The sequence below is a fragment of the Brachionichthys hirsutus genome, unplaced genomic scaffold (genome assembly GCF_040956055.1).
Source record: "Brachionichthys hirsutus isolate HB-005 unplaced genomic scaffold, CSIRO-AGI_Bhir_v1 contig_877, whole genome shotgun sequence".
NCBI lineage: Eukaryota > Metazoa > Chordata > Actinopteri > Lophiiformes > Brachionichthyidae > Brachionichthys > Brachionichthys hirsutus.
The window spans coordinates 23,173-50,532 of NW_027180667.1; the positions used below are offsets into that span (position 1 = coordinate 23,173).

The 27,360-nt window shown below is 45.8% G+C and overlaps 1 protein-coding gene across 1 annotated transcript; it reads left to right on the forward strand.

The window, feature by feature from the left end:
- On the forward strand, nucleotides 1-27,353 carry LOC137916362 (C-Jun-amino-terminal kinase-interacting protein 4-like). The gene is made up of 29 exons (XM_068759407.1): nucleotides 1-698; nucleotides 6,566-6,686; nucleotides 7,174-7,244; nucleotides 7,523-7,617; nucleotides 11,426-11,573; nucleotides 12,833-13,283; nucleotides 13,407-13,509; nucleotides 13,844-13,968; nucleotides 14,481-14,538; nucleotides 15,287-15,439; nucleotides 15,509-15,566; nucleotides 15,805-15,935; nucleotides 16,210-16,266; nucleotides 17,504-17,683; nucleotides 18,557-18,686; nucleotides 18,794-18,883; nucleotides 19,020-19,181; nucleotides 19,262-19,433; nucleotides 19,541-19,735; nucleotides 21,944-22,097; nucleotides 22,348-22,479; nucleotides 22,588-22,668; nucleotides 22,747-22,814; nucleotides 22,891-23,039; nucleotides 23,342-23,513; nucleotides 23,591-23,704; nucleotides 24,192-24,368; nucleotides 25,126-25,260; nucleotides 25,341-27,353. The coding sequence occupies exons 1-29, from the start codon at nucleotides 399-401 to the stop codon at nucleotides 25,457-25,459; spliced, it is 4,101 nt and encodes a 1,366-aa protein (XP_068615508.1). The 5' UTR covers nucleotides 1-398; the 3' UTR covers nucleotides 25,460-27,353.
- The last annotated feature ends 7 nt before the right edge of the window (nucleotides 27,354-27,360 follow it).

The window sequence follows — 27,360 nt, forward strand, 5'->3', positions numbered from 1 at the left end:
TTTTATTTGAATAATTTTTTAAGTGCTTCTTTCGTCATTTCTTTCAGGAGTGTGAAGAGGATCGAATCATGCGGCGCTCCTTCACTGATCGTTGCTTGTCCGACGGCACCTGAAGGCAGCACCAGGAGCTCGTCTGTCGGACAGGGAAACTAATCATGAGCTCAGTCAGACTTTCCGGGGCTGCGAGCTGCCGGCCCGGCGAGCTGTCCTCCATAACTCCGGGGGAGTAACCCTCTGTCTGAAGTACGGCGACCTTTCTGCGCTGCACGTCGCCATGTTTCGTTTTAACGCGGTTCTGTTCCACTGAAACAGGAGCGGGCAGCCCTCCGGTCCGGTCAGCCGAAGCTCCGCGGCTAGCTCCTTAAGGTTAGCCGCTAAACGAGTACCAAACAAAGAAAATGGAGCTGGACGACGCGGTTCTGTACCAGGACGAGTCCGGCCACTCGAGCGTGATGTCCGAGCGGGTCTCCGGCCTGGCCGGCTCCATTTATCGCGAGTTCGAACGGCTAATCGAGAAGTACGACGAGGACGTGGTGAAGGAGCTGATGCCGCTGGTCGTGGCCGCGCTGGAGAACCTGGACTCGGTGTTCTCCGTCAACCAGGACCGGGACGTGGAGCTGGAGCTGCTGAGGGAGGACAACGAGCAGCTGGTCACGCAGTACGAGCGGGAGAAGGCTCTGAGGAAGCACGCGGAACAGGTGCACGGCGGCTTCACGCGGCCCCGCTTTGATGATAAACACACTTTGTAGTTTGTTGGTCTTCACTTTGATCCTCGTGATGGAGGGAATCGAGTCGGGAGACGAGCCTCAGTGCAGTAAAAGTGTTATTGATGGCTTATCGATTGATTCCAGAAGCGCTTCGATCTGAGGATTCACTGCTGATGACGTGACAGTTTCACTGACGTCGCATAAAAACGTCATTGTTTCCTTCTCATGTGTTCATCACTTTATTAGATTGTTAGAAAGCAGAAGTGTTTGCAACAACAAAATCAAAGATTGGCAGTAACGACTCGGTGACGACTCTAATGACTCGGTAACGACTCGGTGACGACTCTAACGACTCGGTGACGACTCGGTAACAACTCGGTAACGACTCAGTACAAACACTAAGTTCTACTTTGACTCCTGCAGTCTCCATAGATTCAGACAGCCAATGCCAGCTGCTGATAGTGTGGAATAAAGTTCCAGGTCATATTTGTTCACGTTATCACAATGCAGGGCGACTATAATTCAACATCATGCTTTGTCCAGAGCCAGAAATAGAAATATCCAGAGTGTGAAACGAGTTTCTTTCTTTTTTTAAAACGACTTTCGGTTGCTGTTTGGTAACTGCTAGCTAATAAAACAAATTATATGTGGGGAAGAAACAGACTCTTGTTCTCATCTTGTGGAAAAGAGAAATGAAGGTTAAATCTTGAAGAATCATCTGGCCAATGAGCGTTTTATCCTGCACAGTGTCAAAGAAAGAACCCAGGAGGGAGTCGATGGGTTCTCCGCCTGGTTTGTGTGCTTCGGTTCTGGTGTTCTGCACTCTACCCTCCATGCCATGCTTATGAAAGGAGCGTCTCTCGGCTCAGTCGCAGGTCCAGCAAGCGCTTGGTTCTCATTGTTCCGGCTTCAAATCAGAATGTGAAGGGAGTCCAACAAATAAATAAGCTGCTGTTTGAATGCAGCGTTACGATGTCCCGTGGTGCGTTCGCTCATTAAGACAATGAATGCATTCGTTGTTCGTTACAGCCTGTTATCAGTACTGTGTGTTCGTTACAGCCTGTTATCAGTACTGTGTACAGGATGAGATGTTCAGGAACAGACTTTATAAAAATAAAAGTATGCGACAATTTCTAAGATACAAAATACACAGAACCTTTGATGTAACTGAAACCAAGCAGAAACGAATATCTAACATGTACAGTAAATCTGACCTCTATGAGTTTATACTACATTACTGCTACGCAGTAGACGTATAGCAGCTACGCAGTACTGTAGACTTATAGCTGCTGCTGTTAATCCTGCTCCAGGTACTTGGGCATTATAAACACACACACGACGCCTCCCAGAGGCATCCTGAACAATCCTGAGTCGCTGCACTTATTGCATTTATTTAATCTGGTTTATTATTTTTCCAACCATTTAATCCCAACAGCATGAGTTGCATGCTGTAGACTGAAAAAGGGATTTATAAAATACACAGCAAAACTTTATTGTAAGACAAACACTGGGAGGCAAGACCAAAACAGATTTTATTTATGATAGCCTAGGCTTGGGAAAGTTCAGTGTGTGTGTGTGTGTGTTTGAGCTGCTGACTTTAGACTTGACAGTTGGATGTTGATCATTTTTCATGTTGTAACGCGTTGCTGCAGCGTCATGATCGACCTGTTCACACAGGATCTGAACCCCCATCGTTGTGTTTCCTCTGGCTGTTGCGTGTTAATAGTTCAGCCTCCCAGGCCTCCAGTTAGCTCTCATACTGCTGGGATAGGGACATACTGCTGGGATAGGGACATACTGCTGGGATAGGGACATACTGATGGGATAGGGACATACTGCTGGGATAGGGACATACTGCTGGGATAGGGACATTTCTGCTGTGATAGGGACATACTGCTGGGATAGGGACATACTGCTGGGATAGGGACATTCTGATGGGATAGGGACATTTCTGATGGGATAGGGACATTTCTGATGGGATAGGGACATACTGATGGGATAGGGACATACTGGTGGGATAGGGACATACTGCTGGGATAGGGACATACTGATGGGATAGGGACATTCCTGATGGGATAGGGACATTTCTGATGGGATAGGGACATACTGATGGGATAGGGACATACTGCTGGGATAGGGACATACTGATGCTCAGGTGATGCCGTGGGTCTTTTTTTTGAGTCTCCAGTTTAGGAGCCTGAGCGACTGATTCAGTCGTCCTTCGTTTGTCATGGCGTTAAGGTTCAGGGCCTCCCGTGATATCTGAGCAACACCATATTTATTTATTATTTGACCTGTATCTTTTAATCTTTTTACCTTTTTATGAACCCACCCTACACTGTATTACGCTTTCACACATGCCTACAAACACTTTTGTATTCTTATACAGTAACATCAGTGTATATTTCTTATGCTCTTAGACTCTATCAGTGCTACTTGTACTCTTAATCCTACATTACGGTAGTTATATGTTTAGTAATTCTATATGGATTAAACTTTTTTTTTTAATTAGATGCATCTAGAGAGAGAAAAGGTTTAGAGGGGATAACATGCTGAGCTGAGGTCGGTCTCTACCTGATCCCAAAGGTCACATTCCTCAAAATTAACTTTATTGATCCAAACACTGCAAGAATGCTGCAGGAAATAAATGATTGCAAACTAAACCTTACATTTATAACGTGGTACAAGAAAATATGACTAATTCAATTCTGAACCTTGTAGAATATGAGTGGCATGCGAGCATCAGGGAAAATATAAATTAAAATTGCCGGTAATCTGTGACAGTATTTGTCTGTTGGAAAATTGTTGTAAGTCAGCGCGGTGACTTTTTTATTTTGATTTAAGTTAGACATCGGTTAAGATGATACTTGAATCGGTCTCGTTAAACGCAAACCAAGAATTCCAAGTAACAAGATGAGAAATAATACTTTTGTGTTTGGACAGGATTACATTGATATGTCTTTGGTTGCATCCGCTGAACTTCTGTGAGGTCAGTTTGCCTCAGCAGAGAGGAGGAAGGGGCAAGACAGGAAATACTTGGGGGGGGGGGGGGGGGTACGGCATTTCCTTGAGTTCTTTTGTCCAGTAAAGTTTCTGAGCTGATGTTCTCATAATAGAAACTGATTTGTCATCAATCATCATCAAAATCAAATCTATTAGAAGACAGAATAGGAGAATTGGTGACGTGACTACTCGCATGACGTGATGTTTCATTTTCACTTGAAGGATGTCATTTCTCTCCAGTGTGGAGGCGTCACCACGACTTGCTGCATTAGTACGACCTTTATCCTACCCAACTCTTTGCACGGTTCGTAACATCCGTATTATAACGAAGGAATCGCGTCTCAAATGCTGAATCAGTTCTCAAGTCATTTTATTCCGAGGCCCGTCGCACTCTTGTTCACCAAATTCCTCGGTAGCGAGTCAAAGCCAGTGAAGAGTCAGTTCCACTCCCTCTTAATTGGGTGTCTACACAGTGGAGCCCTGTCTGGGTGCGCTTGCACTTGTGCTGGAGCCACGTGTGTTTGTGTGTTGGCACTAGGGGACAAAGGGAGCATTATAAAGGCAGAAGAGTGCTGGGACGCTCATTCTCTGGGGCGCTCGGCTCCCTCCTGGGTCACGGGATGAGCATCAGGGTGAGAGGAGCGAGAGAGAGAAATGGCTGTGTTGGTAGATTTAAGCAGAATCCTGAACGTCTAGCGTGCATGCATGTCTTTCTGCGGTTCAGTTATCATACGCTGAGGTCTCTTTACTGTTTATTGTCAGAGCTGCAGATTTAGGGGGAAAGCTTTAGCTTGGTACGCTAATGCTCTCAGTAGGTCATCTACCTCACTTGATGAGATGCCCCTTGGCCTTTCCAGCCGCTGTTTGCTCTCCACAAGTCTTTCCCAGACTGTTGATCTCCCCTAGACCAGGCTTATTGTCACGTTGCAGCCATTCCTCCAGTCCAAAGCAGATTTCTAAAGAAGTCGAGATCAGTCCAGTTTTGTTGGTCAGACGGAACTCGATAAGGTGGACATGTAAAGGCCTCAGCAGTGCCTCAAGTTCATAGAAGCGCCCTGAAGAAACGCTTCTGTTGGCAGGTTGCAGTGTGAGCTGCACGTAAAGAAGAGCCCCCCCCCGGTGATCCTTACACCCACGTCACAAGACGCCGTGTTTATAGTGTTTGCCTGTTAGCAGACACCTGATTCACCTAACCAGCCAAGCCGCGACAAATATGTTCCCACAAACAACAACGATCCAAATTTTATATCTAGTGAATGTCAACAAACACAAAATATTTACTTCAATTTGATAGAAAATCAATAGAAATTGTTAATATCTCCATTTGAGATGCAGGAACTGGATTGTTATCATGTTGGCCCTGAAGCATTCAGTCTTCCACTTCTGAATCAGCGATGCGATGTTTGTTCCACCATCAGCCGTGATGCCCGACGCTACTTGGACTTGTATAATTTTCTTGTCCCGTCTCATCATGAGGTAAATATTTCAGTTCAGTCTGACGGAAAACAACATTCTGCTTATTTCCCTGCTGAAGGAGAGCAACTGTCGAATCACGTCTCAGGAAACAATGGATGCAATTCATTATAATTGATGACAGTTCCGTCTCAGCCACTGATTATAAAGTAGCATCAATGAGCAGTGGTTAACCCAGGGGTGGGCAAACTTTTTGACTCGCGGGCCACAATAGGTTCTAAAATTTGACAGAGGGGCCGGACCAAGAACAGATGGATGGAGTGTTTGTGTGAACTAATATAAATGACACATGAAAGCTATTGCATTCAAGGATTTGGCCTTTTACAGGTAGCATTACAGGGAAAAGGTCAAATGAAAAGGTCAAATGAATGAGGTTTAATTATAATACAATTTTGTTTAATGATATAATTTGGACAAGTTTGGCGGGCCGGATTAAAAAGACCAACGGGCCGCATATGGCCCCCGGGCCTGGGTTTGCCCATGCCTGGGTTAACCCCTCGTTAAATGGATTACAGGCTGGGGTAGCATGGCGGTTTACAACTTTAGAAGTGTGTGTGAATAATTTTATGTGTGACCATGTGATGCTTTTTTTATTTTGCGCGTTTCTCCTCATGTGAAAAGTGTTCATGTAAAATCCCCTGAGAGACGATCTTGGATTACTGACAATGACTGCTGTGTGCTCGATGCCGACAGGGACCGTTGGTTCTGAGGACGCCGTGCACCTGTTGTGCCGAGGTCAAATGGCTGGCGGAAAGCTTTTAAATCAATTTAAAAGAAAATGGCAGAAGCTCAGCAGCTAAGGATTTGGCTTGGGGGGGGGGGGCTCGAGACTAGCGCGGACCAAAAAGTGGGGACTGTGGACTGGTGGTTTGAGGGATGACTGTTTGAAGAAACACCAGAAGATGCTCCCTGGGTGCTGTTACACGGCTCACTCGACCATCTCTCTCTCTCTCTCTCCCTTAATTTGTGTGAAAATTGTATATTGAGTGAAAAAAGAATTTCCCCACGCAGGATCAATAAAGGGATCTTTCTTTCGTAACAATTTCATAACTGCAATATTTCCTTCAGTTAATCTATCCTAAATAACAGAACTGTTGTTTAATTGCATTATTTAACAGAAGACGGGTCTTTCTGAGGTAGAGCACACGTTGTATGTTTGCACGGTGTGTGACATTTAAGGTCAAATCAACAGGACAAAGGCCGACAGTAAGAGGGCAGCCCCCTTGTTACCTTGTTTAGAAAAGCCCCTGATAAATGATGGGGGTCATTTTGAGGTCATCCAGGGTTTAGGACTGGCAGTCCTCCTCCTCTCAAGTTTACAGCACATGTTTATTCCCACGCACTGATAATAAATCCTCTTTATTTTCTGTCCCGATCTGCAGAGATACATCATTTTTGAAGATTCCCAGGATGGCGAGAAGAAGGAGCTCCAGTGTCGACTGCAGAAGCTGGAGTCTCACACGCGCCAGCTGGCGCTGAAGACGAGAAACTACGCAGAGCAGAGTAAGACCATCGCATTCTGCGTCCGTCACAGACCCAGGCTTTACTGGACCGGCTTCGTTATAGAGCCAGAAGCTGTGTGAGCGCTGACCCTCGGTAGCAGATGGACTCCCGTGTCTCCTGAACAAAGGCCATTGGTAACGTGGTACGAGTGTTTGCCTGCCAAGTCTGTTAAAGGAGCTGGTAGAGACGAGACCGTACGCTCCGAGCCCAGAAACGTAAAAGCTCCAGAAGTCAAAACGGGACGTTTCTACAAAGAATTTCTGTTAAAAGTAACAGATGTCTGGAAGGAGGAGGGTGCAGCCAGCGTGTTGGTCGTCTCACGGCAACAACAGAAACCATCATGATGTTTGCGTGACAGCGCAGTGTGTGTGTGGGGGGGGGGGGGCTGTGGTGGCCCTCTTGTGGCTCTGGGAGCTTACAGCAGCCCTCGTGTCGCGCTGGATGGTTTGTTTAGCATTTATTCTCGACAGTTGTCTCTTTCATCCAGTCAATAGATTTGAGGAGAGAGAAGCCGAGCTGAAGAAGGAGTTCACGGCTCTTCATCAGAGACACACAGAGGTACGCTGCTTTCAGATCAGCTTTCTTCATCTGTGTGCCATGCCAGCAGAGTTATTTGTTTCACCAACACAACAAGCATTTTAAACATTTGCATAATATACAGGAAAGATGTTGCATGACTTTAAGTGCACATGTTTTTCTTCATTCTTGGGCGAGGTTTAAAACCTCTAATCTCCTGGGAGTTACAGATTATGTAATGCCAAAGAAAGAAAGTGCAATGCAATATAGAGAGTATTGCACGATGGTTGAACACTAACAGCAACTTTTCTGTTGCACAGATGATCCACAGTTACATGGAGCACCTGGAGCGAAATAAGCACCAGCATGCAGTGGCCACAGCCGAGCCGGATGCAGGCAAAGCGGTCCGAACACGGTGAGACGGTCCACGCCAGCTTCCTCTCCCGTTTCATTGTCTCGACACGGTCAATCTGAAACAGCGTCCTTCATTAGCAGTAGTTTTAGCCGTGCTAGTGCTCCCGTCTGGCGGCACTTTGATTTATAGATTTGAACCGCTTCTAACGGGCCAGAAAAATATAGTGAAGAAAATATTATATTTTTATTAAATCTCTTTTGATCAGAAATCAGCCACTAGTGTTTTTGAAGTCGGGTTAGGGGTTTACTTATTACCTTTACATAAGGTTGTAATCCTTTGGTACGCAGTATATTTTCTATTGACTTTGGTCATTGTTAGTTTTATGCAATGAACAAAGTCATTTGTAGAATATATATACCGTATTTTTTGGATTATACGTCGCTCCGGATTGTAGGTCGCACCAGCCAAAAAATGCATAATTAAGAAGAAAAAAACATATATAGGTCGCGCTGGAGGATAAGTCGCATTTTTGGGGAAAATTTATTTGATAAAATCCAACACCAAACAACATATAGCACAAAGAACATGCTAACACGTTTACCAAAATATCAGGTTTTACTCCGAATCACGAAATCCAAGGAAATCTTCATCCTCGGTGTCACTTTTGAACAACTCCCCCAACTCGGCAGGTAGACAAGACGCCGCTTCCTCTTCTACGTCGCTTACATCAGACTCGTCGTCAGTTGCAGTTCCAATTATTCCAGCCTTTCTGAATCCCGACAGGATGGTTGCGGTTGTCACTGAAGCCCATGCTTTGTCGATCCATTCAATGACTTCCAGGAAAGTTGCATGGCGCATTCTCCCGGTTGCCGTGAAGCTGTGCTCTCCATCCGTCATCCACTGCTCCCACAGGTTACGCAAAACTGACTTAAAGCTCCTATTCACGGAGATATCAAGTGGCTGGAGTATTTTGGTTAAGCCTCCAGGGATGATGGCAGGTATGGAGTTGAAAACTTTTAATTTATTTTTTAACTGTGGTGTGATGTGCGCTCTCATGCTATCCATCACAAGCAGAGCTTTGCGTGCTCTAAAGAAGCCATCCGGTCGCTTATTGTAGCACTTTGTGAGCCACAAGTTCATCATTTCTTGATCAATCCACCCTTTCTCGTTCACGGCGACTGCAACTGAGGAGGATTGGATTTTTGGCATGGTTTTTCGTTTGAAAATGACCATCGGTGGCAGTTTTGATCCGTCTCCACAACATGCCAGCACCACTGTGAAGTGTGATCTCTCATGACCAGTTGTAACGATATTCACACTTTTTTGCCCTTTCTCTGCAACACTTCGGCCCATGGGGATGTCAAAAGTGAGGGGGACCTCGTCCATGTTAATAATATGATCCGGTGTCACGTTGTGATCACTTACATGCTTTTCAATGAACGCGCGGAAACTGTCAACCTTGGCTTGGAAGTCCGCTGGCAGTTTTTGGGACAGTGTCGTCCTTGCTCTGATAGAGAGGCGTTTGCGTTGCATGAAGCGGTAACACCAAGAAGGTCCTCCCGCAAAGCCGTTTATATTCACCTCCTTGGCAACCACTTGGGCGCGGAGACGCAACTGCACCGTTGACAAACCTCTCCCAGCAGCACGTTGTTCAAGCACCCATGCATGAACTCGTTCCTCCAACTGCGGCCACCTAGCTTGTTGCCCGCGATTAGCTTTCTTTGTTTTCTTCATTTCAGTAAGCGTAACCTCCGCTTTTCGCCAGTCCCTTACAAGTTTTTCGCTCACTCCAAACTTTCTTTCTGCTGCTCGATTGCCGTTTTCGGCTCCATATTTCACTATCTGAAGCTTGTAAGCCGCGGAATATGACTTTCTTTTCGGCGCCATTTTCATTCAGCCCTTCTAATTTGTGTTTTTAGATAACAGGTGTGACAGATAACTCTGAACCTCCAGAAACCGCGACAGATTCTGACGGGTCACAGAGTTCCCTGTAACACCTGTTATAGAAATGTGTGGGCTACTGTCTCTGCGCTCACAGATTTTGTAAAAAAAAGCATATATAAGTCGCTCCGATTTATAAGTCGCACCCCCGACCAAACTATGAAAAAAACCGCGACTTATAATCCGGAAAATACGGTATATATATTCTGTTCTTTATGTGAGTATTCAGGCCCCTGCGTGTCCGACCTAGCCCTTCCCTCTGCCTCCAGTTACTCTGCCGACCCCCCCCTCCCCTCCCCCACCGACCGTTCGATCAGTCTCCCTGTTTCGTCGCCGGTAAGCTGCGTATATGAAACAAGCTGCCTCAGCATGCACGAGAGCGAGCGTGGAATAGTGGCTGCCATCGCGGTGAGAGAGGGATAGAGTGTTCTAGAGCGCAGCGCGACGACCACAAAGCATCTCGTCTGAGGAAGCGTGAGCGAGGACAAGAGTCAGCTGCTGGTTGGAGCGAGGCAGCGTGGGATTTGATGTCTCCAGCCTCTCCCTGCTCTCTGGACGATCTGTTGCCGCGGTGCTTTATTCAGTCGCTGCTGCTGGCTGACTGTTCTTCCTTTGATCTGCTCCCGCTCCGTCGACCGCCCTGCGCGCCGGCGCTCACATCCCGGACAGACGGATACAGCGTCCCGGACCGCAGCTTTGCATGCGTTTACTGTGGTCGGCCATGGTGAATCTGAAGCTTCACTGACCCTCCAACCTCCTGGTCACTCCTGGCCATGATCGGCGGGGGGGCCATGAGCCCGGGGTGCACGCTGCTGCTCGTGTTTGGCTTTGTAGGGGGAGCCGTGGTCGTCAACTCTGCTGTGCTGGTGTCTGTGTCAGTGCTGCTGCTGGTTCACTACTCGCTCTCTGCTGGCGGCTTGCCTGCCCTGCCTTCCTTACCCTCCGTACCCAGACCCAGCAGGTATAACTACGTGTGTCTGTGTATCGAAATGCATCTGAAATGACCGGAAGTGGTGTCTTTGTGGAGTGACTGGCAGCATCGTTGCTGCTGCTATGTGGGCGTGTTTTAGTCGGACGGTCTGAGACAGGGAACATGGCAGGGTCATACTTGGACATATATAAAGTCTGATCTATGGTTCCATCGGAGGTGAAATGGTAGTATGGATGGTGATCTTTGGTGGTTTGTTTTCTATTCATCCTTCAGTTCAAGTAAAACAAGGCAGCCTTGGCCAGAATCTCTGCCACGCTCGTGACCTATTCTTTGCAACATGGTGCTGTGCCCTTTGTTTCTGGCCCTCTGTTTTTCATTGCTGCCTGCCCACTGCTCTTTGCACTGTGGCGGCCATTGTTCTGGCTCACACCGTATGTGACTGTGGGAGTGAGAAGGTGTGAATGTGAGCCTGGTCTGGTGCAGGACGTTCATTTGGGCATGTGACTCGATATGAATGGCCCCGTCCTTCGGGATCAAAGGAGCGTCTATCTCCTGTGTTCAGAGGAAGCTGGAATAAGAACGCCTCCGTGCCTGACTGGCCTTATGCTGATCTGCTTCCACCGTAAATGTAATTTCACGCTGACATAAATGAACAGCCTGCCAGTTTAATTTGGTAAAAGCAAATTCAGTTGATAATCTGGGATGACCTTCAGATTTAGGGACAAACAATAGCTATTACATAACACAAAAGCATTCCCTTCATGTTTTCTGAAGGTTCAAATGTTAAAGTTATGAGGACGAGTCGGGACTGGTGGTGTAAAACACACCTGATTTATTTCCTTAGGGTCTCCTCCAGGGGAGCCTGAGAGGCAGCAACAGCAGTGAGAATTATATTTGGCTGTATTTACAGTTTGTTGCAAGTGACAGGACTCGCTGACAACGACATTATTAATCTACGTGCAGCAGACCATACTGACCATTGTTCTTTGTATATAGGAAGGAACATTCCATCTCCATGGGTATGTTCCACTATCCGGGGGCTGATGGTACGACCCCTGACATCCAGAGGGAACCTGTGGACACCCCGTCGGAACCATGGAGATTCAACAGCCTCAGCAATCCACGGTCCAACACCAGCCTCAAGGTACGGTCAGTAGTATGATACTGAAGCAAATGGCTGCAGCCCACTGACGGTTTACGTTCCTGCCTGAAGCTAGAATGTCCCACGGATCAGACCAGTGACATCATCTCCACGGCGGTTAATGATATAAAGGACAACTTCATTTCTATTCTAAGAGAAACAAATGAGTGTTTAGCAGCCTGTGAACTTCACGTTGCTGCCGTTGGACACCACAGTGCTCCGTCGTGAATATTAACGACCACCTAATCGGTATTCATTTGCTGCCGTCCCTCTAGTTCGGGGTCAGACTTGAGAAGCGATCGAGGTGCGTGTTCCATTCATGCACCTCGGTGTGGTCTTCTGTTAACAGATCATCACCACACAGGGTTAAATTCTGCCTGCTGTGATTGGCTGCTGAGGAAACCTTAGTTTTGATTGTTACAATAAATCCACTTTCATCACAATCATTACTCGTGCTTCCTAAGTGGGCCTGCTGAGGTTCCTTAAGTCTAAACAGCGTATTCTTATAAGTGTTCACATTTCTGTTGTTTACATAATACCTTTATTGAATGCTAGTAAATATGAATGGGCTAGGTCTTTAATATCCCTCAGTGTGAGGAGCAGGTCTCCCCAGTCACAGTGGACGATCATAAACCTCTGGAGACTGATCAGGACCAGGTAGACTGCACTAACCGCAGCACCTACCAAACGTACCTAGCATGGTAGCGTTCAACTAAAATGCACATTTATTCTTTAGCTTTCCCCTCCTCCATGCCAGTGGAAAGCTGATTTCGGTTTCTTATTCCACATGAAGCAGCAGAACCGTTGCTTTTTTGGTCATAAACATGTGAACGTGACTCGTGAGCTCCATCCAGCCCCAGAAATGTTGTGTGGACAAAGAAGCTGCACCAGCTCGTGTTGGCAGTGCCACTCGGAGATCAAGGCTTTTAAACGCAGCTGTGTTTGCAGATCACGGATATGATGGCATGTCTGGTTGCATGTCGTTTGAGTTTGTGTTGGTTTTAGCCGCATCGCATGCTGGTTACAGTTCAATTTGTCGTCATGTGTATGAAAGAGAGTAAAGGGGAGCTTACAAAACTGAGCTCAACCAGTTTAAGTGCTTAAAAATGTTTGTTTTTTTTACGTCGAGCGCTGTAATACTTTTTGGGAGTAGACAATGTTTGAAGTGTTAAAAAAATCAAACCTGTTGGCTTCCTGAAGATCGTAATGACATCTTTTCTGCCCTTGTTATCCTCCTGACGCTCTCCTTCCTCCATCTTAAGGACGAATTGGCCAATGCGACTCGTGGAAGCTCCAAGTCCAGTCATTCAGTCAACCGGGGAAATGTCTCCAAAAGTGGAACTCCTGTGACAATACGAGGTGATGGATCCAAATCCAGCACCCGAGTTTCCTCTCAGGGTGGATCCTCCAAGTGGAGCCCTCTGTCCACTGCGCCACTATGTCCTCACGATGGAATGTCCCCTGCAGGGACTGCTGTCGGGGTTGGGGCTGCTTCTGCGACACCCCTGTCTACCCCTGCATCTGATGTCTCCATGGCGTCTTTGCACCCACCCCTGCAGGAACAGGAAGTTCCGGACATGATCATCAACAAGAAGATAGACATGGAAAGTGGGAAACTAGAGAGCACCAAGAACATTGCAGTGGTTCAAGAAGGACAGCAGGGTCAGTTGGGACGCCTTAATCAGAACTTTGTTTCCACAGCCCTTAATAACGGTCAGTACTGCAGGTAGAACGTGTTCTCAGAGTACTCTACTGTCACTTAAACTCCCACTACCCTCCTTTTGAGGGCACTGGCTTGCTCATTCATTCATTTTGTGTCTCTGTTGGCTGTAATAGATGGAGCAGATAACTTGGACAAGCTGGACAAGTCTGGCTTGCAGGACATCATAGAGTCAACTCCTGAACTGGGGATGGACCTCAATGGCTGCAGAGCAACAAGGTACATGTCTGATTCTGTTCATCGTGGGACATTTAGACAATAAGGGAGGGGTCTGTATATATATATATACTGTAGTTGAATTAGCTGTTTCCAATCACAACCCTCCCTTTTGGATGCCACGATCTTCTGGTCACTTAAGTTAATAAGTGTTATATTAAGTTAGGAGCATTCTCTATATATTTATTTATGACGTGTGCATTGATCACAGCAATATGTCACTGCGTCGTCAGTAGTGGAGCACAGAGGCTACAATGCTACATTGTATGTTATCATTCTGAAAATCCTAACTTTCCTCTTCTCCTTTGACCCCCCCCCCCCCGACCCACCCACCCAGCACACCGACCAAAGGTGGAATAGAGACTCTGGTATTTGACCGTAACACTGACTCTCTGTTTGAGGAGCTCTCATCTGCAGGAAACGACTTGATAGGAGATGTGGACGAAGGAGCCGACCTGCTGGGTGAGAAGTCTCGCTGTCCCGTGACGTGATGATGATATACTGGGGGGGTGTTAACCTACGACAACACTGGTCTGTTGTTTGTTTACGATGTGTTTGTTTAATATGCTGACGGTAATTTAACCCTCAGAACCAATTGTGGCCGTAAGTCGACGACCCCCTGTAACCTTGCCATTGGTTCTACTGCCAACTTTACGTGTTTTCTTATGTTATATATAATTTTGTTGTTGTTGTTGTGGGTGTGTTTTATCAACCTTTTTTCTGGTGTGTATCAAAGAGCTCTTCTCATTGCCCAGTTGTTGTTCTTATCTTTCGTGTCTCTGGCTTGGTTCAGTTCACTCTGTGACCGTTATGAATGTACAGATTAGATTTACAGCTCAGATTCATTCTGCTGTGAATGAATTTAATAATATAGACGAGTGTGCAAATGAGACTCTAAATAAATCGCATCATCCATTTGGATCAAATGTAAAGAAATGAAGCATTAATATGGCATTGTGGGTAATTGTTTTCAGGTATGGGTCGGGAGGTGGAGCATCTTATCCATGAGAACACGCAGCTGCTGGAGACCAAGTTGGTACCCGTTACAAACCGTTGAAGAGTTGGCGTGTGTTAAATGAGTCAGAACTAGAAGCGATGAATAGAAAACGGACTTTTAGCTATTAACTTTCACCGCCTCTTGATGCTGCTGAATGTAAGTTAACATGCAAAATACATGTTTGTGTGGCTCGAGCTCAAAAATGAACAAATATGAACAAATATGAAATGCTTCAGAGATACCGTTTGCATTTGTGAGAATCGGGACGGTTCTGCCTCCTCGTGTTTAATACAGATATTCCTACTTGATTTACTTGGGAAGAAAAACAAGTTAAATCTATTGTGTGGTCGTTGGTATAGTTCGTATGGATTTCTTTATACTGTTTAAATATTTGTTTACAATAACTCAATCAAGCAAGAACAGTTTAAAAAGTGGAATACAATATTTTTTCAAGTGTTTTCCTTAATAGAACACTAAATCCTTTTACTTTTACTGGCTGCACTTTGTAAGTGGTTCAACTCTTGATAAGAGTCCACGAGGCCTTCTGTCAGACTGCAATAGTTAGTTAATGCCGCTTTCGTTGTTGAATGAGGAAGAAAACAAAATGTTTGCGTTGAGTTATTTTAACTGTTCTCATTTGATTTGGTTTAACAAGCAGTTGATGCGAAATATATTTTGCAGACAAAGCTAATTTACAATTGTGCTTACATAATTTTGCATCCAACAGTTTCTTAAATCATCAACTTCAGTGTCCAACTGTAAATTTGCACGTGCCATTTTCAGGAACGCTTTGAATGTGGTGAAAAATGATCTGATGACGCGCATGGATGAGCTGTCGTGTGAGAAGGAGGGCTTGCAGAGCGAGCTGGACGCAGTCGCCGAGGCAAAGGCCAAACTGGAGGAGAAAAACAAAGAGTTGGAAGAAGAACTCAAGAAGTGAGTAGTTCTGCATAGAGTTCATTCTGTTTAAAGATGGCTGTTCAAGGCTGGTATACTGGCTTGCAGGATTCGAGCAGAGCTTGAGGACACGAGACAGAAGGTCAAGAATGATAATGAAGACGATGTGAGTCTTTGCTGTCTGCTGTATTCAAGTTTGTGAAACATCAGTGGGTATTAAACAAATGCGCGCTAAATGGTGAGCCTGTTTAAAGGTTCTCCACACATGTCCATTTCTTTAGCAAAAAGGTGCGTCTTGAAAAGCCTCCTAGCATCGCATTGATCCCCACTTTAAAATAAGAGCATTATGTGTGTGTGACCAGAATGCACGGCTCAGTGGTCTCGTGCTCATGTTGTGCCTGCAGAGCGATGTGCCCACAGCGCAGAGAAAGCGCTTCACCAGGGTGGAGATGGCCAGAGTCCTGATCGAGAGAAACCAGTATAAGGAGAGGCTGATGGAGCTGCAGGAGGCGATTAGGTGGACAGAGATGATCCGGTAGGACGGACGCTGGTAGAGGACAAAATGAAGCGGTCATTGGTTGCGCTAACGCATCCAAACAGCAGGGCTGAGTGTTAAATAAGACATGATTGAACCATCTGTAATCACAAATTATTAAAACGTGTTCGATTGAAGCAATCGATGTATGATCCATCCATCTTCCACCGCTTCTCATATAATATAGGTAGTAGGTAGATCACATGAATACCCAAAGCAACGTTTGAAATGAAGGATGCTACTGTAATCCCATGTTGAAAATCATCTGTTCAAGGGCTTCAAAGGAGAACCCAGCTCTTCCAGAGAAGAAGAAATCCAGCCTCTGGCAATTGTAAGCGCCTCGTTTCTTTTCATGTGGCCTCTGAGATACCAGCAGCATGACGACTACGTTGTTCATTGTGCTTTTCTTTTGTATTCCCTGTTGTACGGTTGTGCTCTACAGGATGTAGGTAAATTGTTGCCACGTTTAAAGTGTTTCCACGTTTAAACTCTCGACGGGGGGGAAAGCTAACCCGGAAGGAGAGGCTCTGATCTCAGATTTGAGCTGCTCCGTTGTCAGTAGTGTCTGTTTTTCTTTATGGAAAAACATCAAGCTTGACAGAAGCTTTTAAGATAATCTGGGTCTGGAGAAAGCACCTGTTTGTAAATCTGAACAATGAGATCCGGCCTCTCCTTTGTCGAGTATCATGAGGAATGAGTGTGCTTCGGACTGGAGTAGGCCATTCTGTAACACCTTCATATTGTGAGAGCTGTCATTGGTAATTATTACTCATTCATAATGCTTTAACAACGTGTACCCCACATGACTTCATAACATAATGCTGATTTATTACTGAGGTGAGTGCAGGTTGAGATTATGCATTATGAGCCAGTTTATAATTTAAGACCTTCCGTAAGGCACATGGACTGCAGCAGCTATGATATTTTAGACTATAAAAGCTCTTTTGTTGTGTTTTTCAGTGTAGTCATGAAGCATTATGAATGATTAGCGTTCACTTTGAATGCCTCCACAGTGCACTCCATTCATAGCCTCATAGAAAGTGTTACTGGATATCTTTGGATCTGTTTTTTAATTGGAGGATTGGGGCTAGTTCTGCATATGATAAGCTAAATCTGACCGCGCCATCTCTCCTGCCCTGCGTCTGTCTCTCTCTGTATTCTGCCTGATGTTGTGATGTCTGTACAGGAGGTGTGTTGGCAGTGCTCACGCAGAGATGGGAGGGAAGTCGAGATAGACTCACCAGAGCATTTTATTGAACCTAAAGATCATCAAAATAATCCAAAACATTCAGAGAGTCTGATGCAGTAAACTGTCAGGTTGATGTGATGGGTGCAGCGGAGGGGACAGTTCAGGCCTGCTATGTTCTGTGTTTCTCACCAGCATCCCAGTTAGTGCACATTATTAACCCTGCTCTGTTTTGAGAGCCCGGTATCAGTGTGTGAGAATCGGCATGGGACTGGCACCCTCTTACCCCTAAATGTTGAGCTGCTGCAGCGACTACTGGTGCCCACCCCTCTATTCGTCCGTCTCTTGTCTGTCTTTTTCTTCCCCGTCCTTACGACTACAGTTTCAGCCGTTTGTTCAACTCGTCCGGCGGGGCAACCAAGAGGCTGGCGGTCGAGGCCCCGGTGAACTTGAAGTACAATGCGCCCACCTCTCATATTCAGCCATCCGTCAAGAAGAGGAGCAGCACCCTGCAGCAGCTGCCCAGCGACAAGAGCAAAGCCTTTGATTTTCTCAATGAGGAGTAAGTCAGTCAGTGAAAAACACGATGCTCCACCGAATCAAAAGTAAAAATCAAGATTAAGTTTAAAAAAGGAACTAGAAAAGCACGTCTCCTCCAAGCAGCTCGTTCCCCTCCTAACTGGATCTACACGTCCACATGTTGATCTGGATCAGCACCAAAAGGTTCTAGATTGTTCTTCGTATCTTTAAACACTAACCATGAAGTGAATCAGAGCTGATGTATGTAATATTGTTTCCTGACTTCATTCTGGATCAGGTGCAGAAAACATTTTTCATGATGGTTCATATTGAACCCGTTTGTGACTGTGATTTTTGGTGAGTGAATTGAATGCATATTTTACAAGATGTGATGTTTTTAGTAAAGCCTTGACATAAGCGAATAATTTGTTCCTGGACCGAGCTCGTAACTCAAACCACTCGGAAGCCAAATTAAGGTTTCCCATATAAAAAAAGTTACAAAATATAACCTGTTCCGTCCATCTAAAAACACCAAAATCATCGCTGATAATGGAAAAAACTTAATTGCACTTTACGCATACACTTACTTAAACTTAGACATAGTAGTTGTGCCTCTGGAAGGCTTTGTGTTCTTCATCCTTCTGGTTGAGGATTGCACATATCGTCGATGTACTCCGCTCGTTCTGGCGTGTCCCATCACTTACGGACACCACGGTCTTTTTTTCTCACTGCCATCCTTACCACTCCCTTCCTTAGTAACACATCGGCAGGAAGTTGCACTGAACAACACCGTCCAACGAAGGCGTTGCCCTTCATTCTGCGTCAGATTTATTGCGTTAACATTTGAATGTAAACACAAATGTTCTGAACTCTCCATGAGGAAAGATTCTCATTGAACTCCTCTTCTGTCCTGCAGAGTGGCAGCCGGGGGCATGGTGTCTCGACGCGAGCAGAAGCGGGCTCAGTACCAGCAGGTCAAAGCCCACGTCCAGAAGGAAGATGGCAGGGTGCAGGCTAACGGCTGGAGTCTACCGAAGAAATTCAAAGTAAGCAGACGAGTGAGCGGTTCCTCTTCAAATGACGGCTGAATGTCGTAACAGAAGCAGCCTGAAATGTATTGGTGCTGTTTCTTTATTATTATTATTATTTTCAGGCCAATGGTGGTCAGTTAGAGGGGAAGGTGAAGAATCTACCCGTTCCTGTCTTCCTCAGACCGCTGGATGAGAAAGATGCTTCTATGAAGGTATCTTATGCGTGTTGTCATTGGCAGCCACGAAATACAAATGGGTTTAAGAGCACAATATCGAGACCATGGCAATAGGTGCAAACGGTGTGTGTAACATGATCAAACGTCCTGATTTGTGTTTGCCGTGTTTCAGCTGTGGTGTGCTGCTGGTGTGAACCTCTCTGGAGGAAAGACCAGAGACGGAGGCTCCATCGTAGGAGCCAGTGTGTTTTATAATGACGTTTCCACACCGGCGAGCCCCAAAAAGAAAATCGGATCCCAGAGCAGCCTGGAAAAACTGGACCAAGAACTCAAGGTAGGCACTGATTGTGATCGTTTCATTGTGCAGTAATGTAAACGCACACCTTGAGATCCGCATGTGTTTGGATGCTGCAGGAGCAGCAGCAGGAGTTGCGTCAGCAGGATGAGCTGTCGTCGCTGGTCTGGATCTGCACCAGCACAAAGTCCACCACCAAAGCTGTTGTTATTGATGCCAACCAGCCTGCGAGCATCCTGGACAGCTTCTTTGTGTGCAGCTCCCACATCCTCTGCATCTCCAGCGTGCCAGGTCAGTGTAAACATGTCAATTTGTTTTACGGGTGTTCACCCAGAAGCCCGTAGACGACTTAACAAGGCTCTGCATCTTTTCTCATTTGTCTGTGTATTATCATGTAGGTGCAAGAGAGACCGACTACCCAGCTGGAGAGGACACGGCACCGGGCTGCGGGACAGAGCCAGTAGGAGACGGTGGCTCGCGTTCGACCACAAGCAGCTCAGCTGGCGCCGGCGGCGTGCTCGGAGGCATCGCTGTCGTCGGCTGTGAGGCCGAGGGAGCGGCGGCTGTTCCTCAGACAGCGGACGGAGACCCCGGTCAGAGTTCATCTTAATAAGAAGTTTATCATTGATATCAACAGGCCTCAGAATTCTTGAACATTCCATCTTCAATAATTCTATTGAAATATTGAATTGTGGTAAAAAATTATAACCAGATTAGTCACACATAAAGTACCGTATTTTTTGGATTATACGTCGCTCCGGATTGTAGGTTGCACCAGCCAAAAAATGCATAATTAAGAAGAAAAAACCATATATAGGTCGCACTGGAGGATAAGTCGCATTTTTGGGGAAAATTTATTTGATAAAATCCAACACCAAACAACATATAGCACAAAGAACATGCTAACACGTTTACCAAAATATCAGGTTTTACTCCGAATCACGAAATCCAAGGAAATCTTCATCCTCGGTGTCACTTTTGAACAACTCCCCCAACTCGGCAGGTAGACAAGACGCCGCTTCCTCTTCTACGTCGCTTACATCAGACTCGTCGTCAGTTGCAGTTCCAATTATTCCAGCCTTTCTGAATCCCGACAGGATGGTTGCGGTTGTCACTGAAGCCCATGCTTTGTCGATCCATTCAATGACTTCCAGGAAAGTTGCATGGCGCATTCTCCCGGTTGCCGTGAAGCTGTGCTCTCCATCCGTCATCCACTGCTCCCACAGGTTACGCAAAATTGACTTAAAGCTCCTATTCACGGAGATATCAAGTGGCTGGAGTATTTTGGTTAAGCCTCCAGGGATGATGGCAGGTATGGAGTTGAAAACTTTTAATTTATTTTTTAACTGTGGTGTGATGTGCGCTCTCATGCTATCCATCACAAGCAGAGCTTTGCGTGCTCTAAAGAAGCCATCCGGTCGCTTATTGTAGCACTTTGTAAGCCACAAGTTCATCATTTCTTGATCAATCCACCCTTTCGCGTTCACGGCGACTTCAACTGAGGAGGATTGGATTTTTGGCATGGTTTTTCGTTTGAAAATGACCATCGGTGGCAGTTTTGATCCGTCTCCACAACATGCCAGCACCACTGTGAAGTGTGATCTCTCATGACCAGTTGTAACGATATTCACACTTTTTTGCCCTTTCTCTGCAACACTTCGGCCCATGGGGATGTCAAAAGTGAGGGGGACCTCGTCCATGTTAATAATATGATCCGGTGTCACGTTGTGATCACTTACATGCTTTTCAATGAACGCGCGGAAACTGTCAACCTTGGCTTGGAAGTCCGCTGGCAGTTTTTGGGACAGTGTCGTCCTAGCTCTGATAGAGAGGCGTTTGCGCTGCATGAAGCGGTAACACCAAGAAGGTCCTCCCGCAAAGCCGTTTATATTCACCTCCCTGGCAACCACTTGGGCGCGGAGAAGCAACTGCACCGTTGACAAACCTCTCCCAGCAGCACGTTGTTCAAGCACCCATGCGTGAACTCGTTCCTCCAACTGTGGCCACCTAGCTTGTCGCCCGCGATTAGCTTTCTTTGTTTTCTTCATTTCAGTAAGTGTAACCTCCGCTTTTCGCCAGTCCCTTACAAGTTTTTCGCTCACTCCAAACTTTCTTTCTGCTGCTCGATTGCCGTTTTCAGCTCCATATTTCACTATCTGAAGCTTGTAAGCCGCGGAATATGACTTTCTTTTCGGCGCCATTTTCAATCAGCCCTTCTAATTTGTGTTTTTAGATAACAGGTGTGACAGATAACTCTGAACCTCCAGAAACCGCGACAGATTCTGACGGGTCACAGACTTCCCTGTAACACCTGTTATAGAAATGTGTAGGCTACTGTCTCTGCGCTCACAGATTTTGTAAAAAAAAGCATATATAAGTCGCTCCGATTTATAAGTCGCACCCCCGACCAAACTATGAAAAAAACCGCGACTTATAATCCGGAAAATACGGTACATTGAACAATAGTTTTTATAATCAATATAGAATGTATATAAAATGGAAATCTATTTTGTGTAGTTTTGAAATGATCATTTTTGTGTGTTAAAACCCGGAGAAATGTCCCCTCAGTTCAGTCTTGTTTCTTATTGCGACCTCTAGTGGTAGAAGCCATGCACTGCATTTTAAAATCCCAAAACCAACAGTACAGAATACAATTATTTAATTCAATTCATTTTTATTTCTATAGCACCAGATCATAACAGAACATTATCTCAAGGCTACATGTGTGGCAGGGAAAGACCTGCATCCCATAATGACCATCAATATGCAAATAGTTTGCTCAGAATTGCTGCTCTGTGCAGATTCCAGAGCAGCAGATGGCGATACGGCAGCGACGGAGGGCAGCTCGGGGCCTGCTGACCAAATAGAAGGTCTGAGGGGAGCCTACAGCGAAGCCGTCTTCACGGACCCACTGAGAGCTCGACACACAGAGGCTCGACCCAACTACTCTCAGAGGTGACGTCAGTAGCCCCTTAGCCTTTATTAGCCTTCTGTCAGTCCAATGCAGCATAAACTATTTCATCAGAGCAGTAGGAAAGATATGTACGATGGTAAATTATCATTGCGTACAGCGTCACGCTTTATGTGGTTAAAATGTCTCAGAACTAGGACTGACTTTTCTGTTCTTGGTTTTTTATTTTTTATTTGCTGTTTCGTGATCAAGTGACGTGTTGTTCACGCTCAACCCACTCTCTGCGACTGGCAGGGAGAGTGACCTGTGGAAGGACGGGGTGAGTTCAAGCCGCAGCGCAGAGCAGCAGCAGGACCTGATGAGGGAAGAGGCCCAGAAGATGAGCAGCGTTCTGCCCACCATGTGGCTCGGCGCACAGAATGGATGGTGAGGTGACGCACAGGGACGACATTAACCTTTGACCCCCCGGCCGAGGGGGCTTGGTTAGTTTTGGAGCCTACAATGACTGGCGTTCAATAACTCTGACTCTTCTAGTGTTTACGTCCACTCGTCTGTCGCTCAGTGGAGGAAGTGTCTGCATTCTGTCCAGCTGAAGGACTCTGTGCTCGGCGTCGTGTGAGTAGCTGGACATTAATGATGGCTTCCGGTTCGAATGTGCAGCAGATGACTTCCACAAACGTTCCTGCCACACAGGCACGTGAAAGGCCGTGTGCTGGTGGGCCTCTCTGACGGCTCCGTAGCCATCTTCCACAGAGGAGAAGGTGAGGGGGACGCATTGTGTCCACCGGAGGTGGCGTCGCTCCGTAATCATTCCGACTGACTTCCTGTTTGTGTTAGATGGCCAGTGGGACCTGACCAACTATCACCTGGTCGAGTTGGGGAAGCCGCCACACTCCATCCGCTGCATGACTGTCGTGCACGACAAGGTGTGGTGTGGGAACAGGAACAAGATCTACGTGGTGCAGCCCAAAGCCATGAGGATAGAGGTGCGGCTGCCTGGCCTCGTTACGCCAATGCAAAATGATTTCAAGCGTTTAACGGTTCATTTATGCTCAATAAATATTCTGATGAGGACGGAGCCGAGCAGCTCAGCTACTGCTGAGTGCTTTCGTCTGTCTGTTTACGGGCGTTTCTACGACATACCAGAAAGCAAGCGAGCGAATCGAGTATAAAAAACATCAACATTTCTTTTTCCTGCGTAGTTTGCCTCCGTTTTATTGACAGCCTCACATTGAAGTTGTCTTTCTTGCACTCCTTTCCTCCGTGCATGTATATCGTCCTTTCGCAGAAGTCTTTCGATGCCCACCCTCGTCAGGACAGCCAGGTTCGTCAGCTGGCGTGGGATGGCGATGGCATCTGGGTGTCCATCAGACTGGACTCCACCCTCCGGCTGTACCACGCTCACACTTTCCAGCACCTCCAGGACGTCGACATCGAGCCCTACGTCAGCAAGATGTTGGGTCGGTTCGCGCTTTCGCTCAACACCGAGCCAGAACGCGCGTTTGTCTTTGAACGTGCTTTTATTTCTTCTTCTCAGGGACAGGGAAACTGGGCTTCTCATTTGTGAGGATCACGACTCTCATGGTGTCGTGTAATCGTCTGTGGATTGGCACTGGGAATGGAGTCATCATCTCCATTCCCCTGACGCACGGTGAGTGTAGGGGCCTGGTGTATTTCCTGGTGCGGCCTGTACCTTTCCTTATTCAGGCGCATCCTAAACGATTGGAATGTTGCGGAAAGCTTCACTATTTTTTGTATTACATGTAAACATGTTTCAAGCATTCCCTTCAAAGGGACAGTCTTTGTCTCCCTCATCACAAAACCGTGTTTTGATTGGTCTTGTGAAATATTCTACAGTTTAGAGATAGCAGATTTTTGATCTTCATGAAATATAAGCCTTAATAATTAAGTTTCAAAGTGAAAACAAAAAAAGCAGCGTATTTTAATTTAATGAATCTAGGAAAGTTTCACTGTTTGAATGAAATGATGGACGACGCCCTTTGCATGGTTTCATACAGACGCTGCTCCCGAGTCCTCACTACCAGGAATATAACGGCCACTACGCTTTTGAAACGTTGAACAAGGATGTTAAATGTTTAGATTTCACTTCCTCCTCCCTTTTGCTTTTCCATCAGCAGCCAACAAGGAAAACAAGACGGCAGGTAACCAACCAGGAAACGCACTTCGTATCTATGGTGATGACAGCAGCGACAGAGTGACAGCCGGGACGTTTGTCCCCTACTGCTCCATGGCTCACGCTCAGCTGTCCTTCCACGGCCACAGAGACGCTGTAAAGTTCTTTACTGCCGTCCCAGGTAACCCTTAGTCCGCCGCTCTCAAGCTTGTTTTAGACATTCTGCGATGCTATTTTTATATGTTTGAAAACATCCTTTTTGTTGGTATTGCAGCACAATGTGAGGAATCGCAAACGAGGCGACGCCATCAGGGGGTCATGAGGCGGGGGTCACGCTTTCACCGCCGTCTGTCCGTTAGCAAGATAACTCAAAAAGTTATGGACGGATATTGATTTCATTTCCAGGAAATGTTGGGAATGCTACCAGGACAAAATTATTAGATTTTAGTGCCGATCCAGAATCTGGATTCTGGATCAGTTTGAAGTTTCTGTTAACTTTGCAGTCAATGGAGCTTCAAAATGTTTTCCTCAATATCTCGATTGATTATTGACCGATGTTTATGGAATTTTACACAGTCATGTAGGCGGGTCACCCCCGAATCTTATCCGGATCAAATCCAGAATGAGGTCAGGAAGAAAATATTACATTTTTACATTGATTCACTTTGACTTTTCATGGTTGGTGTGTAAAGATACCAAGAACAATCTAGAACCTTCTGGTGCTGATCCAGATCAGCATGTAAACCCAATTAGGAGGAGAATGAGCTGCTTGGCGGAGGTCTGACCTCTGAGTGCTTTTCTAGTAGAAGTATAAAATCTAAAACAAAACATATATTATATTAATGAATGCCATGTGAGCCAGAGAGCTCAGCCTGTTAAAGATGGTATAATAATAGTCTGTAGCAGGAAGACGCATTCTAGTTTGTGTGTTCTTTCAGGTCACACAGTTCCGTCTGCGTCCTGTGGAGGAGACGCAGGAGGAGGCGACAAGGTGGCGGATGCCTCGGCTCGGGGAGGAGCCAAGTCTGTGCTGGTAATGAGCGGCGGCGAGGGATACATAGACTTTAGGATGGGTGAGTTCCATGACGGATATCATTCACTATCGGCTCGGCAGATCTGGAGACGGGTGTGATGTCTCTGTCTCCGTCCACAGGTGATGAGGATGGCGAGGCCGAGGAGGGCGAGGACACCCCCATGAAAATGCAGCCCTCCCTGGCTAAAGCCGAGCGGAGCCACCTCATCGTCTGGCAGCTCCTGGCCGTCGAGGACTGACCTCTGACCTCGGGCCAGCGTTCTCTAAACTCTGCTGCCGTGGAGGAGGAGGAGGAGGAAGAGGAGTCAGGCAGACTGCTCCCCTCCGCTGGAACATTTTACTCAGCACTTTTTGTCCCGTTCAGACCTGAACAGAGAAACAAGCAGAAGCCTGGAGAGAGATCAGCCAGACTGGAGCAGCGAGGACAGATTCGACTGCATGCTATCGTTTAGTGTTAGCTGTTCTCTTTTGTTTATATAAATATATATTTCATTATGTTACAATGTCTTCATTTCTTTGAATATTATTTGAGGTGTTTGTACAGATTTGTTTCTGTGTCATATTTGCACAGCAATAAATCTTCCTCCTGGTCAGAGCTCATTCTATATTAAATGGTTAAAAGAAGACAATGATCAATAATCTCCCCCCGTTGCCTTCAATTATGCAATAATGGGGCAGTTGTATGTGAGGGCAAGGGTAGCCTGTTGTTTTAGATTGGCATCCCTACAAACGCTTTTCTTTAGATTCCAGTTGGTGCGAATCGAAAATGGATTTTAACATGTTTTCTATTCTCCCAGAGCAGCTGGTTCTAAACATGGGAATCATTCCCCCCCAGGATGAATTAAGAGCTCTGGGGATCCTTCTTTTCCTTCAGCGCCATCATCGGGTCTAAATTAGACCAAACAACTACAAACTGAACTTCCTATACGTTGTGATCAATGCTAACTAGCACGTTAGCACGCATAACGCTGATCTATGATTGGGAGCTAAACAACATGCTAGTAGGAGCATTGTAATGAAATCAGTAAGGCTTTAGCGTTCGCATTTAGCTTCATCACAGAATGTGTGTGTGTTATAACGTAAATATAAAGTTTATAACCACTATTGGAGCCCAGTAGGTTATATTCATGAATAAATCTGCCACCACATACTAAGTCCTCCCTTTAAGTTCTTAGAATATTCAGACACATTTAGTCGGGTATTGAAGAATGTCTCCGTCTTATAGACACTTTATTAAAATGCCTTAGAAAGGACTCACTTTCAGGCTTTTCAAGTTTCACAAAGTAATTATTTGTTGTCTTGAAAGAATGTAATGTTTACTACCAAAGGATGGAGAACTAAAGATGGCCGTCTTGACCGTCTTTACCTCCCGGCAGGTTTTTGTAACTGGTTTATAGATTAGATATATTTTTAGACTTTCTTACTAGAAGATTGAAATATTTTCGATGCGTGAGCGATGAGAATGTTTTAGAGCCGTTACTGGAACATAAAACAAGCCGGTTTAATCTGGACACTTTGTTTTCCACTCTGCCCTTTTGTACGAGACTGTGTTCTCAGTGATGTCCCTCCTGGTGGGAAAAGACTGTCTGAAAACGTTTTGCTTATTTTTATGAACTTTTTAAAATCTTGTCGTGCAAAGATGATATTCTGCATGTACTATGATATTGCATTCCGTGTATTCATCTTTGTAGCAAAGTCATTTCATCATGATTGTGTGTGCGCTCTCTCTCTCTCTCTCTCTCTCTCTCTCTCTCTCTTGCTCAATCTTCGCTATTGCAGTATTTATTTGCGAAGATTGAGCCATTGCAATTCAGAATGTATCTTTGGATGCTGAATATATATAATTATATGAGACAAGCCTGGGTTTATTGTTTTGACAGCAGTTGTTTGTGTTGGAAGAACATGAATCTGCTTTTTAGGGCTTAACTTCACTCGGCTATGCACCGTCTGACGTTTGAGTCGGACCTTTTTTTAGTAGCTACGCTGCAGCCTGTCCTCAGATCACCTTCTAGTTCTAATGCATTAAAAGAGTCTGCCCCGCCCGTCGTCTGCATACGAGCATCATGACCTTGGCAGACGTTCTCTCTGTACTTCTAGCACCTCGAGCCTGACTTATTTTTTTAAAGCCCAATTAAAAAAA